Source organism: Cryptotermes secundus, unplaced genomic scaffold, assembly GCF_002891405.2.
Source record: "Cryptotermes secundus unplaced genomic scaffold, Csec_1.0 scaffold665, whole genome shotgun sequence".
In the NCBI taxonomy this organism is placed as follows: domain Eukaryota; kingdom Metazoa; phylum Arthropoda; class Insecta; order Blattodea; family Kalotermitidae; genus Cryptotermes; species Cryptotermes secundus.
In genome coordinates, this window is record NW_019725011.1 from 187,361 (window position 1) to 203,310 (window position 15,950).

Here is a 15,950-nt window from a genome sequence, read left to right on the forward strand (position 1 = left end):
TCAGAGGTATACCACTACGATCAGGAACCCACCAATACGTAAATGTTTACACTTAAAACATTTATGATGCTCACTATATGTAATTGTTAATTTTCCATTGTTGAAATAGATGTTTGATGTAAGCTTTTATAATAAGAACATTCTTGAAGTATGTTACTTAGAAGTGACGTAGTTGCAATCACTTCCATAAAGGATGATTTAAAAAATGTAATTTTCCACTGCACTGTATATAAAATTTGATTTGTTTCACCACAGCAGCCTTCCTTTACATTAAAATTATGTTATGAATGTGCATAAAAACTTGTACAAGCAACACAGCATGCATATAAACTACACCAGTAATAAGAACACATCACCAAAAGGGATAGACGACAATATCCACTACCAAGGAAGATAAAACACGATCCATATTGGTTCACGAACAAATTTCTTAACTTAAAAATAAGTTTTTACGCACATTCATAACATAATTTTAACGTAAAGGAAGGCTGCTGTGATGAAACAAATCGAATTTTATATACAGTGCTGTGGAAAATTACATTTTTTAAACCATCCTTTATGGAAGTGATTGCAACTACGTCACTTCTAAGTAATATACTTCAAGAATGTTCTTATTATAAAAGCTTACATCAAACATCTATTTCAACAATGGAAAATTAACGAGTACATATAGTTAGCATCATAAATGTTTTAAGTGTATACAGTCTTATAAAAACATTTACGTATTGGTGGGTTCCTGATCGTAGTGGTATACCTCCGATGATGATTCATTAAGAATCGAAACATGTTAGGTAACTAAGTGCTGAAGGGGTGAAGGCATTATATGTCACACTAGACTGAAATAAACTTAATGGTAAACTTAACAGTGTGACGGACCAGAATGAAACAAATCAAATTTACTGAAACTGTTACTCTTTGGAAATGGTAAAGCGTGCTGAAGATAAGAAGTTAATAGCATCATATAGATGTCATGTTTAGTTTTCTCAAAATCTTCCAAGCTGGCTCTTGCCATTCATGTGCAGTTACACATGACATGTCTCATTTACATCATCAGAAGCCTTTGATATGTGCATGAAATGTCAAACTCGATTAAAATCATATCAGTAGGTATGCTAATGTTCCAATTGTACCAGCTGAACACAATTTTGCTGTTCACATAATGTATAACATATGCGCATGTTCCTGGCATCTCTTGTTTATATGCTTTTGTGCATTCTCACTATAGGGAATTATTGCTATCTGAAATTTGATTGAACACTGTTCTATATGAATGTGGTTTTATTATAAAGGGAGAGTGGGAAAGTTATTACCCAGTCTTCATTGTAAATGTTAAATGTTCTATAATAACTCCAAATGCTAGCAGAAACATTCCCTAATTACTGAAGCCACTGAAGACAATGACTAAGCCTTTACACATATACTCTATAGTCCTCCATTCACAAGCTAACTGTAACAAACTCATATTGTTCCCACATGTAAGAGCTTTGTTACTTACACAGAATCCTTCAAAATCATATGCACTATGTTTTTCCAGAATTTCCTTAATGTTCCTGCACCTGTTACAACTAGCTTAAAGAATCAAATCTTGGAATAATATTTTCACGCAGCTGTTCTGAACTACTTTTTCATGTGGAAAGATAGTTTAACTTGTACTCAAAACTTACATCTGATGTAGTTTTGTGAGACATCTGGTCAAAACAAATATGCAGCAGAGACCAAAATTCATTACCACAACATTAATATACACAAAACTATAATTAAGAATGTTATATTAAAAAGTTAAACTATTTTTAAGGTAGGCAAACCAATTTTATGAAGCAGTTCTGAGGTAAAAAAAGATGCAAAAATTGCCATGTAAATATGGTAAAAACATAATATTTCAAAATAAATGAATATTATCATCTGGTACACCAACTTGTTTCACATAATTTATCATATCTTTATTAAATGACTTTGTCCCACAAACCAGAACAAAAACCTGCTGTAACACCTTTCCTACAAGATATTCATTTACAACAGCTTTATCTATCCTTCCTTTCCTGACACATTCACCATAACGAGTTTGGCTCTCTATTGTTGACTCAACCTGTGAGAGAAAGATTTCTGCATGGAAATTCCAATATAGAGATAACTGCTGCATTTCATCTCGAAGGAGGATATCTTCAAAACCTTTGCATGCAAATAACAGATGAAGAAAAGTTTCATCTAAATCATTTTCTACTATGGACTTGGCAATGGGATACATTGGAGCTATTCCCGTACCAGCACAAAGCATCAGCAGATGTCTATAGCTGTTTGGCACATAACTGAAGTTTCCGCATGGGCCTCGCCATTCAACAACATCATTCTTCTTCAGGTTCTGAATATATTTAGACATTTTACCACTTTCATACAGCTTTATCAACACTTCAAACTGTCCCACATTGCTGTATTTCAGGTCTGATATAGGAGTGTATGCCCTAGTTAGGGCACTGTTTTGATTTTCATTTGTACTACACTTCATGATGAGATGTTGGCCCACTTTTATGTCAAGAGGTCTTCTGACATGTATATACTCTGTACCATGATGTTCTGGGTCTTTCTTTGGGCTGGCTGTAATAGCTTGGAACAAGTACACAAATGTATCATGTGTGTGTTGCTGCACTGAAAGTAGCTGGAATTGACTGAACTTGACTGGTGATATTAATGGTTTATATGACCTTCTGTCACTGGTCTCTGAGTAACATCTTTCACTATAGAGAATCTCACTGCACTGTTTCTCCCACTCTACCAGCTGCAAATGGTAAATGTCGAACACGCATGGGCTGCAACCACTTCCACAGCAATCAGACTCTTGGGGTTCCTCTGGGTGTGGTGGAAACAGTGCCTCAATGTCCTGTTGGTTTTCTCTGTTCATTATGCTACATTAATGCTAACCAAACTCAGTATAGAAAAATATAAATGAAAATTGTTCCACTGCACATTTATATTTCAGTGGTCACTGTACCTGTGTCTTACACAGTCATCTTGTCTAGTCTTGATTCTCCAGTAACAATTTTTCTGTTAACAAAATTCATCCTGAAATAACACATCTACATATGAAAATATTGTGTTCAGTCTCATCATATCAGTCTGATTTCGATTTAATTTTAAGTGATCATTATTAAAAGACTGGCAAATTTACAACTCCACACTGACAATATTGTCACTGGTTGAAGAGTTCAGAAGGTTGGCTTTGATTGGCTCATCCATGCTTGCCATGCTGGCATCCAGTTGGCTGGCTGATGAAGAGATCTTGTTTTGTTTGTTTGGACTGTCATCCCAATCCACCTGCAAAACATTCACATGGTGAAACAACAAAAAGACAATGACACAGTTTAACGCTTGACATGAAGGTCACAGAAATAATGCCTGCACGCAGCTTATGGCTCTCACTGCTTTTTATTATTTATTTAACAACATTTTCAATATATCAGACTATACATGACTAAATGACAGGAAGACTAGTAAATAATGAATTTGAAAGAATGTGGAAGGAAATGGTTGTGACCTAATCTAAGGTACTGTTTTGGCATCTGACTGAGGGAAACCACAGATATCTTCATTTAGGATAACTGCTCTCTGAGCCGAGATCTGAACCTGAGACCTTTTTGATATAAAACAGGATAGATGTCCATTCAACCATGACTTTCTCTTTCTGTTGCAAAAGAACAGCTGAAAATACTGGACCTGCTTCCCACGGTATGTACATATATTTATATAACACGTGTAACGTTCTTCCATAAGATATGTATATAAAAGGCAAAATGGATGTACTGCTTTTTGGATAGCCCTTATTTTACAATACTCAGTGCCTGTGTTTGTCTCTCTCTCTTTCTATATATATATATATGGAAGTAATCAAATTAGCAAAGAAACTTCATGAAATTTGTTCTCTTTCATCCCCATGTATGTGGCCTTACTGTTCCATAAATACTATCATTATAGCTTATCCTTTGATGATGCTGAAATTACATGTAAATTTTTTCTTTATGGGAATTCATGAATTGGAAAAACTACAACTTATTTCCAATAAAACTAAAATATCTTTTGATCTAATGAGAATATAACAAAGAGAACAATTATTACACTTAAAACATTCCACTTTCCACTTCAGATGGGTTGTACCAAGTACTGCTCTCCATACACAGAAATAAATAAAACAAAACAGTTCTTTCATGGCAGAACCAATCATATGAACCATACCTTGAATCGTGTCACTCTCGGATTGGTAGCCAAAATATTTCGCTGCAGTTTGTCAAACTGTGGAGCAGACGGAGGTTGGGTCTCTCGTAATTCTGGGTCACCATAGTCATTATTCACATAGTAACCTACACGAATGAACTCCTGGGCCCTGTGATGAAAAGTAACTTTTGTGACACACACAACACAAAGGTTACTGAGACAACAGCAACGCTATTTTTTCAGAAACACAATATTAATGTATGGGTACTCATTTAGAGGGGGACCACAGTAGCATAGTCGGTTGAGGCACTACGCTACGAGCCAGAAGGTCGAAGGTTCAATTCCTGACGAGATCATTTGGATTTATCCATTAACCTAATCCTTCCAGCTGCAATATGGCCCTGAAGTTGTCTCAGCCTCCAACAGAAATGAGTACCAGGAATTTTCCTGGGGGTTAGGGTCAGCTGGCATGTAAAGCTGAGAACCTTACCACCATCTGCGAGCCGAATGTCTAGAAAATGTGGCAGCTTTGACATCTCACAATCTTATGGGCCTTCACGGCCTATTATGAGGATAGCTTTGTCTTTTTTACTCTTTTAGCCCAAATGCAGTGGAATAAATATCTTAAAGCTTTGCTCAACTCCCTTAAGATCTGTACTAATAGATTTACTCAGCCCAGCTTTCATGGCAAATGACACTATTTGATAAACACCTTAATTTCCCATTCTTTCACTGGATGATGTTCCAAATAAGGTACCTGGAGTAACACAACAGCATTGCGATCAACACATCTAATGATCAAATGTACAAGTAGTTGTACATATTCAATATGACAGTAACGACGACGACCATCTAACAAACTGTTCACACTTAACTGTGAACTGGAAATGCATTACATAAACATCCTGCAAACATTAACTTTTCTTTTAGATATTCAAAATACAATGAAAATATTGTGCAGTACTCCTTTACTAACTGAACTATAAATGTCCTAATTCTACGCAGATGTCTCATGCTAATGAATTCCTATTTTTTTTTCTGTTTGCCGAATGGTGGAAATATGACCAACAGTTGACCTATTATGCAGAAACCTCACCAATAAATTCATCTATAAAACTGTTTTTTTTTCCTTGGCACTACAGCCCCAATGGGCCTAGGCCTACCTCCGTGAACTTCTCCGTTCACTTCGGTTTTTCTAGATCTTACACATACGGTAGGACTCCTTGGGCGAGTGATCAGCTCATCGCAAGGCCTCTACCTGTAGACAAACACAGAAAAACGCACACAAACATCCATGCCTTGAGTGGGATTCGAACCCACGATCTTGGCTTCCGAGTGAGCGAAGACAGCGCATGCCTTAGACCGCTCGACTACTGTGACCGGCACAAAATTGGTTTAACATCAGCTTAATTAGACGAATAAAGTTACCAAAATTGAAATTACCAGGCTATTCAGTTTTATCCTTTTCAGAAACATCTACACTAATAAATGCTTTCAATTGCTGTAACAACACTTCACGGGAATAATAAATCTTACACAATATTATATACCTATAAGAACAAGTCAGCAGAACAACAGTAACTCCCACAACATCAGCAACTGGAATCTTAGCAGGATCAGGTGCATCAGCTTGGAATACAAACATGTGCCGTCCTTGTGGAACTGGTCCAACATAAACAGTGTCCAACACCTGATCAAATGCTTCACTTTCTGCTGAGCCTACATAAATGATACGCCATTCCAGATCTTCCTGCAGATCCTCCAAACACTCAAATGTTATTTCAAATTGGAATGGATTTAGAAATGCTGATGGGTTGTCCAGCACAACCACATTCATTACTTGCACCTTAGCCATTGAATTCAACTGGACTGAAATAACAGAAACATTTCCATTAGTGTGTTTACTCAATGAAATTTGTGTTTCACTATATAACACAACAGCTAAATATAATAGCTGGTATGAGTGACTGCATAGGTCAGTGGCAGCAACCCAGTACTTAAAGTCTGGAAAAGTAAAATGAAAAGTTCCATATGTCATCTCGTTTAGCTTGACAGCTAATGATTAACAGCTGCATTGACAAAAACAAGAATAACTGTAATGAAGCCATGTTACATTTATAAAAAAGTGACAGATGAAAATGTTATGTAAATGAAGAATACTCTGCACAGCAGGAGTTTGTGGCTGTTCACAATAGTCAGGGAAAGGAAAGAGTGATCAGTGAGAAGCCAACTACCAATTACAACAGTGGTGCCAACTTGCTTGTTATTTCTTTTTTTTTTTTTCCTTGGCACTACAGCCCCAGTGGGCCTAGGCCTACCTCCATGAACTTCTCTGTTCACTTCGGTTTTTCTCGATCTTACACATTCAGTAGGACTCCTTGGGCGGGTGATCAGCTCGTCGCAAGGCCTCTACCTGTACGCAAACACAGAAAAACGCACACACACAAACTAAACATCCATGCCCTGAGTGGGATTCGAACCCACGATCCCGGTTTCACAAGCAAGCGAAGACAATACATGACTTAGACCACTCGGTTACTGTGACTGGCTGTTATTTCTTTAGTTCACAAAATTACATTAATTTTACTATCAAAGTATATACAAAAATGCCTATCTTAAATTTTACATTCTACTAGCATGACCAAACACTGGGAATGTTGTTAACTTCAGGTGTCCTTACTATTATTAATTTTGAAGATATTCCACAAATGCTCTAAAACAAAAAATTGTTACTTTCTATTCCATGTTCCATAATTACTAAGCATGGTACAGGAACATAAATATCCTGTAGCTCTCTTGCTGACAAAACTCTTTATCCCATATTTGAGTGCTCTAACAGACTGATCTGGTTCTTCTATTTCATGCAGAATTTTGCATCTGAATGGAACAAAGGCAGTATGTGTCAGCTGTAATCAACAGAACCCCAGCAGAAGACGTCCGCTGGAAATAAATGGGGACTTCTTCGTAGCCAATGCACTGGCCCTCCCCTTCTGATCCAATGATCAGGAAACTGGATGTTGAGAGTTTGGCATACACCGTTATCAAAACGTGTCGACATACCATCCAACTGCAGAATGAGTCCACAGATTTCTGCGGCCTGTGAAAACATATCTATACAAAATCCAGAAGTAACTGTATCATCAATGAAGAACAGTCCAATAATGTAATGGCCTTTAACTGCACCACACATTCAATCTGAGGCTGCTCTGAACAGTCTCAACTAAGGAATATGGGGTTTCATCACCATCATCATTAATACCATCTCTTAGGCCATAAGATCTATTCCCATTCCATTAACAAACAAAACAAACTTCATGGCCTGTAGTCCATAAGTGAACTATACTGACCAAGCAACCGCCACTTGTCAGAGAAGTTAGTGCCAATTTCAGCGGATAGAGGGTGTCACGTGGTCAGCGCAATGGTTCCCCATGGCCGTTAATCTCAGTTTTCTAGACCAGAGCCGCTATTTCCTTGAAATAGTTTCTCAATTATCTTCACAAGGCTGAGTGGACCTTGTTCCAGACCCACCACATCTCAGAAAATGTGGCAGCGCTGGGAATCTACATCTGTAGCCAGGAACTCTGACCACTAGACCACGGATACAGTTTAAAATTGGTTTATAATCAATCACTCCATTGCTTCTTGGGGTCTCCAAGCAAGCAGCTACTCTGCTCATTTGCCTCTTTGACTCTAAAAACAAAGGCAGTACATTCCCCTGAAAAATTGGCAAAGTTTGTGACATTCTTAAAGATGCTATATTTCTGAGCCAGAAAGTACCAGTAACACTGGTACAGCCAGTTTTGAGGACTGCGTCTTTCCTTAATCTTTTAAATGGGATTATTTTTTTGTGCTTGCAAGATGCTGAAAATTATGGAGGTTATTATCTGCATCAATTACTTGTGTACATGAAACACTGAAACCAAGGTAATTAATTAAGTAACCTATTTAATACATGATTTGTAATTATTATTTAGTCCTCCTACGTGTATTTCCTCTAAACCCAAACGCATCAGTTACTGTGCCAGTTTCCCTATTACGGTTCTGATAAATAACTGTACCCACTGTCCAATAAGTCATGAAGCAAATCATATGGTGATACAAAATATCCACAAGGGATAATAGTTACATATTTTAAACAGAAAATTTATATATAGCTGAACAAATTTTGTTTGAATGTTAACATCTATGAGAATTACTGTGGCTTAGAATGACAAACGGCTAATAAACTATATTTATTTGTGTTGTCACAATCATGAGACAGATTTGGAATCAATACAAATTGATGTGCTAGTGCAAGAGGTATATGGAAGTCTGTTATTCAATTAATAAAACTCTTTGCTTTCAACGTATTATTGTGCATTGTCCATCTAACTCTGCCCTCAATACAGAGTACTCATTCTCCTGAGTACAGCATGGTAATCTGGCAGATTTAGTCAATAATGTTGTGTGAACTGCAAAGCTTAAATAGTATCAAGAAATAGTATGATGATTATAATGCAATGACTTGGAACATATGAAAAGTAATATGACCTATTAAGTCATCATATCAGCATTTGCTTGGGGAGAATTAGGAAAGCCAAAGATATACATTGTCAACGTAGCTGGTCTCCTGACTAAGATTCAAACCATAAGCATCCTGAATACAAAGCAGGCATGCTAACCCCATATACTACAATAAAAATAATTTCAAAAAAGACCCATTCAGACATGGGTTAATATATTACTCATGCATAAAATTCAAGTAACATTTTAATATATAAGGAATGATGAATGGAAATAAACTTAATACAGGCAAAATTTTACATAAAACATGATTACAAAGTAACATGCCCAAAATACATGGAGATTTTTATGAAACATCCTGCAGATCATTCATCCACTCTGGCAGAAGATCTGATACTCCTCCTGTCAAGACCAGCCATGGAGATTCAGACCTCCAATGGAAGCACCAAACCTACAGTCTAAACACATCACAAATAAACCCAGATTACAACAGATGCTGATAGGAGAGTTGCATAACTCCCAGAGTCATGACATAGTAAAATAAGGCCATAAGTCACTGCAGGACTTGGAACCAAGAATGACTGTTCTGGTGAGGGCCAGAAGCAATTTAGGAGATGGTCTGAGAGTTTCCAGAGAGTTCTAAAGGCTCTCAGAGCTATTAGAGAGTAAAGTATGGTCATGAGTCCCATGGGACTCAGAACCAAGAATCATTGTGCTGGCAAGGACAATCAGTCGCTCAGTCGGCTGATTGGTTGGCCAACCAGCCAGTCAGTCAGATGCTGGAAATTGCTCTCTCAAATTAGGAATGCAATTGTGACATACTAACACTTAGGTACTCTGCAAACAGAGTAAACCCTGGTCTCGCAACCCACATGAGAGATTTTCAAGAACACTCAGCACTTCAACTCACTTTCCCTCCCCCCTAACCCCTTCGACAACGTACTTTTACGTGGAACTGTATCATCCTAAAATTTCAACTGGAATCTTCTCCTTATATTTCTTACAGAACCACTTTTCAAATACAGATTGTCAGGGCTCTTTCAGGTGGTATGCACTGGTACAAATACCGGCATATGCATCTAAGCAAAACCTGTCAGAAGTCACACTTCTGCCATGAGCTGCACGTTTCAACCTTGAGGCTGAAGCCAACTGTACACTAACATTAAACTTGCTTTTGGGGGAAAAAGAGCACTGAGTATTGTCCCAATATGTATCTCACATGTGAAATTACAAGACTCAGAAAATGACTGCTTATTGCAGAGATCATGCACAGCATCAGAAGTTAAAGCAACATGGACATGGGGACAAGAGTCAGCCTACACATAGCACATAATCTCACTTCACAACTCCTGTTCAGTAATGCTCAATAAAACCTGAAGAAAAATTGGTAAGAGCCTAAAACATTATCCTACCAAAAAAAGAAAACATTTTCAACATCTACTGTAATCTGAGACCATTTTATTTATGTTTAGGCTGTAGGTTTGCTGGCCCTTCTAGCAATTCCAGTCTCTAGGATTTCACTTGATAGGAATGTCTACTCTCTCACCTTAGTCAATCAATAATTTTGTATGACACTAAGAAACTCCAGGTATGTTCAGTTAATGCTGAACGGAACGAACTCCCCACATCCTCTCATCTGTATACAAAATATGCGTTCTCACCTTTTTGATGTCATATGTCATAATTCTACCTCACCACTTGAAAAACCACTAAACCTACAACCATGAATGTTACTAGCAACATTAACATTTTGCGGGCAAAGGAAGTCATCTGATCAATGTCCAGATATCTTCTGGGATTAGATGTGACCTCTAATGTACAGCAAAAGCTCATTATAATGGACCTGGATATAACAGATTTTGGATACAGTGGCCAAAATCTGGCCATGTACCACTGTGAATTTTAAAGATGTTGAGGCACTGAAGTTTTGTAGTTAGAAAATCATTTACAATTAAAAGAACCCCAATATAAAAAACCTTTCTGTAATCACATTGCGTGTTTCTATGTTCACTGCATGTATTGGTGATGTATCTTGTAGCAAATTCCATAAATACCCCTTCACTCAGTTACAGTGGCCATCAGCAATAACAGACACTCTGTCCCGCCGAATAGTCCATTATAATGAAGGTTCATTGTATATGCATGTAGATAATACATTTTCTGTTTGAACTTTAAAGAAATTAATGACAAATACATATATTTACTGAGATCCAAGATTTTACTCTTTGTTTATAATTATTTTTTCAGTCTGATGAAGAAAGCAGTCTTCTGGGATTTGGCACCGTGTATATGTGGTGTTAACCGACGTTTCGGAGGAACGTATCGCCCCCATCTTCAGGGTAGAAGAAAAAGTATAAGAAANAGTCTGTTTGATTCATGTGGCAGATATGTAAATTGAAAATATTACACAACAGAATGCATTACTTTGACCCAATATTTTCTTGAACTCTACTCAACTTGTGTCCTTCATTTAATTTCTACTCCCCAATGATCTTGCAATGGTTTGTGCATCGTCCATATACAAGTCTGACCAATTCCACTCATGCCTACCAGCTTGTAGTCTCTGGCTTCCAATTTATCGAGAATCAAGCGAGGAGGATGCTCAGCAACATACACAGCACTGGAACACATTGCAGTATTTCAGTAATTATAAGTTATTGCACTTTTGTAATGTCAATACAGTACTACAACTATGACAATGAATACCACTGCCGCTGTTGCCACCACCACCAATGCTGTTGCTGTCACTGCTACTGCTACTCCTACTACTACTACTACTATGCTATAACAACAACCGCCATCACCACTTGTAACTCTGAGTCACGGTCTCTATTACAGGGCCAGTAGGGTAACCTTGATTGGATTTAGTGATTTGATTGAAACAATGTGTTTGATAGAATGATTTTTATGGACTTCGCTTTACATAGTGTGTTCACGGCTAGCTCCCATTTTGTGGAGGTGGTGTCGGTGAAGTTTGCTGCCCAGCCACAGGTGTGCGCGGTGCTGTGCAGAACATCAAAACAAATGGTGAACCTGAGTGAACACCAAAATGGCAGATGTCCCAGTACTGGGATTCCAGAAATACTGGACACAGAAATCTGAATGTCATGCCATCATGAATAAATACCCAGAGCCAGCTTCTGCAGTGTAACAAGTACATAGAGTACTCAGCGACGCTGACAACCTTGCTCGATGCATACCAGCTAAAATGGAGATAATTCTGAGTGTACCTCTATTGTGAATAGTGTGGAGGAGAACAGAGAAAACCTTTACAAAGCTCTAGATGGAAAGCCACTTCTAGAGCTCTTTACGGCATGTATATGGTAATGATTAGTGAACTGAAGGCCTTCCTGAGGGTGAGTGCAAAGGCAGGACAAAGTGGTGTAATGAACAAAACTTCAGTAGAACCAATGACCCAGGATGGCAATTACCATGAAGTAAAGAGCAGCAACAGGCATATCTCTAATGATACCTCACAGACAGTCAGGAAGTCGATTAAATCAGTCCCAGCATCCACAGCTGTCAAGCTACCTCCAAAAGCAGTGTTAACTTGCAACTTCTTCACACCTCTCAGAACTAATGACATTGGCATGGATACTACTGGAGCAGGAGCCTCCCAGAAAATTGGGTAGGCTGCCACCAATAATAATGACTTATAACATAAACCTCATTTGACTCCAAAGTTACTTAAAAGACCATACCAAAAGAGGGTATAAGTTCTGAAATGTAACCTGAATCATAACAAAAGAAACAGCGGACTATTCAACCATGAAATCCTACCTGGAGATAAATAATCTCTGCTGTTTTACCTTCTCCCCAAATTCCCAAAAGCCTATAAGGGCAGTAATCCGTCAACTTCCGCCCAGACACGCCATAAGAAGATATTTTCAAAAGCCTTGACGGCTTAAATCTTCAATGTCATCAATGTGAGGCAAATGATGGATATCTGAAAAGCATCCAACAAAGACACATAGAACTCCTCCTTATATTCCTTGTTGATCAACAAGAAACATAAGATCTCAAGAGATATTAAGGCTCGATACCCTTAACCATATTATCATCAAGGTAGAATTATACTGAGCTCAGACCAGCCTTAGAGATTCCTACAACTGCCAAAACTTTGACCATGTTTGGGCCAACTGCAAGCAACCCCCTTGATGTTTGTGATGCAGTAGCAGTCACCTGCATAGAGAATGCTCTGAAAAGACAAATACAGCATGTACACCGAACTGCTGCAATTGCACCCAAGGAGAAGGGCAGAAACCTCATCCAGTGTTATACTGAGGTTGCAGCCAAGTGAAGGAGAACTACAGAGGAGAAAAACACAAGAGGTTCACATGGGAAACTCTAACTTCACCTCGCCAGAGCACTGCATCAAGCCATGCAACCTCAGCAATCACAGGAACAGCAGATGGCCCCCAGTGCAGCAGCATCTGCCACAACAGGCAATTCTGATAAAAGGCCTGCCAGTAGAGGATCCTAGTTCGTCTAATAATAACATGTTAAAAGTTGCCACTGTAGTGCAACAGATCATCACAGAGCTCAGTGATGCTATGTCAGACAGGGGCAAAATAATGGCCATTGAAAAACTGGTAATTAAAGAAACAAAATGGCTGTTAGATTTCATAGGCTGCCCAAAGTCATAGCATTTAATGCAAATGGCATTTGGGGGCAGTGCTAAGAGCTCAGTAAACAGCTGCAAGACTTACATATAGATGTGGCTCTGCCACATCTCAAACCTTCTGATAGGTTCTATATTCCAAATTATCACTTTTATCAAACTGAACACTTTGCTTAGTGGAGGGTGGAGTCCAACTGGGTCCACTCAGCACAGAGGCCATTGACTGGCCTATTGTAGCCTGCCCTGGGTGATTATGATGATGGAGAATTTGGTGGAATGAAGATTTGTGGGGGAAACCGAAGAACTCGGAGAAAACCTACCCCAGAGCCACTTTGTCCACCACAAATACCACTTGATCAGACATGTGATCGAACCCGGGCCACCGCAGTGGGACGCCAGCGACTAACCGCTTGAGCTATGGCGCGGCCAGACTGACCACTTCCTGAGAAGAAAAGGTGAAACTGCCATTGAAGCTAGAAAAGGCATTCTCCATAATTCTGTAGACCTGCCTCCCCTTGTTTCAATATTAAATTAAATTATGCAGGACACACACAGAAGTAATCCTAAACCATCAAAATCCAACTGTATGTGGTATGGGCTAGAAGCCATGCATAGGAAGCATAGAAGACTTAAACTAGGCGGCAATCAAGCCTACTATCATTCAGCTCACTAGCCAGGTTCAGAGTGATTAAATTAGTTAAAGCATAACCTTGTGCATGAGTCTGCACTGAGGGAAATCCTCTGTATTGTATAAATGTGACTTAGAATAGTGCAGTGCCATAGGTTGCATAGTGCCGACAGAGAACTGGCTGCTGTGACAGCATGGATATCCTCACGTTAAAAGTACAGTGCAACAAACATTGCGCCTCCATAGAAAGACCAACCCCTCCCCTCATCGAAGAGGAAGTCTCATTTCTCAAACACATAGATATCTTGAAAAAAAGGAAATCTTGGTCAAAAGTCTAGACAAGACCTGCAGCCAAGAATAACTGCTGGTGAGGGCCAGCAGCAATTTAACCAATCGACCAAGTCAAGAGTTCAGTCAGAAGTCAGAGGTCGGAGTTGGCAATTAGCAGTCAGGTTATATAGTTAGATGCTGGTACCAAGCAATGACAGACGAAGACAGACATTGTAGCATTTGCGGTTGTGATTTTTGGTGTGTGTAGATAGTGAAAGTGTTTTACTATTCATAATTATGAGTTATAAACATTCAATAAATCCAATTATCAATCCAAAAACTGTGTGTAGTCACTAACATGTGGCAATATATCTTGAATAATAATTGTAAAACAACACAATTTCTAGATGATATGTTTCTAATTTTTTTCCTGTCACGTTTGCTTTCATTAGTATAAATAAAGGTTATATTGATAACAAACTGTAAAATATTTATTCTTTAAAAACAATCAGAGGGGAGGCAAGGTCATACATTTCTCAGAATCCACCACTGCCTTACAGCATACTTGGGTATATGCCTATTAATGCATGTTGAACATAATTAGTGTGGCCACTTTCTGCTTTCACTTCATACACAATAGATTGTTGTGTCAGATGAAGAAAACAAATCACCCTGAAATTTTATAAGGAAACTTCAGAAAGCAATGTCTTTGATGAACAAAATGTGAACATAATATTAAAATTAATCCCATGAGAAATATCATGCAAGGTGAACTAAGTACCATGAATAGGTGAAGACAGAGTACAATGGTAGGTTTTTATTTTCATGTGAACAGTTCTATCCATACTAACAAAGTCAGTTAAATTCAATACTGTATTAGACTGTCATCATAAAAATAAGAAAATCGTCATACTTAACCTGAATGGGGCACACAATAGCGCAGTTGGTCAAGGCACTATGCAACAAGCCAGAGGGTCACGGGTTCACTTTCTGATGTCACTGGATTTTTCAATTGACCTAATCCTTCCAGCCACACTATGGTCTTGGGGTAAAGGGAAGCTGGCATATAAGGTTGACATCACTGCCATTTGTGAGACGATTGTCTACAAAATTTGGAAGCCTCAATGCCTCACAACCCTACAGACCCCCATGGCCTCTTACAATGGTAGTTTACATTTTTTTACCTGCCTCTCATCTACGTTATGAAAATACTGAAAGCTTAAGCCTTGTTCATTACTTCCCCAACACTAAAATACACTCTTAATTTTCAGTGAGATTAGGCACACTAACCCACCACTGCAAGTTGCTCGCCCCCAGGGGCAGTCCTCTGCATCCCGTGGCCGATCTCCATTGATAGAGAGTTAATGCAAACAAGAGCTTTCAATAATATTATTTATTAAAACACTATATCATTCCCTCTATCAAGGAACCCTGAATCAAAATGTAAAACCTTTGACCCCTCAACACCTTAATAAAACTGCTGCAGTGTTTTCTTTTTTAATATTGATGTTACACATAACAGCACTTAATGATGAAACTGTTATTACATAACAATAAAACTACACATAAGAGGTAAGCGTTTTACACAAATTATGTCATCCAGAAACCGAAATCCATGTACCAAATCTAAAACAATTATAATTAACGCTAATAATAAAAAAAATCAATTTTATGGTATATTGTGAGAAAAACAATTATACTTAACGCTAATAATAAAATCAATTT

The 15,950-nt window shown here is 38.3% G+C and overlaps 2 protein-coding genes across 3 annotated transcripts; both read right to left on the reverse strand.

Moving 5' to 3' along the window:
• Window positions 1-1,260: 1,260 nt before the first annotated feature.
• LOC111863221 (NADH-cytochrome b5 reductase-like) lies at window positions 1,261-2,919 on the reverse strand. Its single transcript, XM_023849330.2, has one exon. It carries the CDS (start codon window positions 2,894-2,896, stop codon window positions 1,880-1,882), a length of 1,017 nt encoding a protein of 338 aa, XP_023705098.1. The 5' UTR covers window positions 2,897-2,919; the 3' UTR covers window positions 1,261-1,879.
• Window positions 2,920-3,145: 226 nt separating this feature from the next.
• On the reverse strand, window positions 3,146-11,326 carry LOC111863222 (histone chaperone ASF1). 2 transcript variants are annotated; one of them, XM_023849331.2, is made up of 4 exons: window positions 11,257-11,326; window positions 5,754-6,072; window positions 4,225-4,372; window positions 3,146-3,309 (listed from the first exon to the last, which is right to left on the reverse strand). In XM_023849331.2, exons 2-4 carry the CDS (start codon window positions 6,056-6,058, stop codon window positions 3,160-3,162), a joined length of 603 nt encoding a protein of 200 aa, XP_023705099.1. In that variant the 5' UTR covers window positions 6,059-6,072; window positions 11,257-11,326; the 3' UTR covers window positions 3,146-3,159. The 2 variants fall into 2 exon arrangements, with proteins under 2 accessions (XP_023705099.1, XP_023705100.1); XM_023849332.2 differs by lacking the exon at window positions 11,257-11,326 and adding an exon at window positions 11,163-11,246.
• Window positions 11,327-15,950: the final 4,624 nt, after the last annotated feature.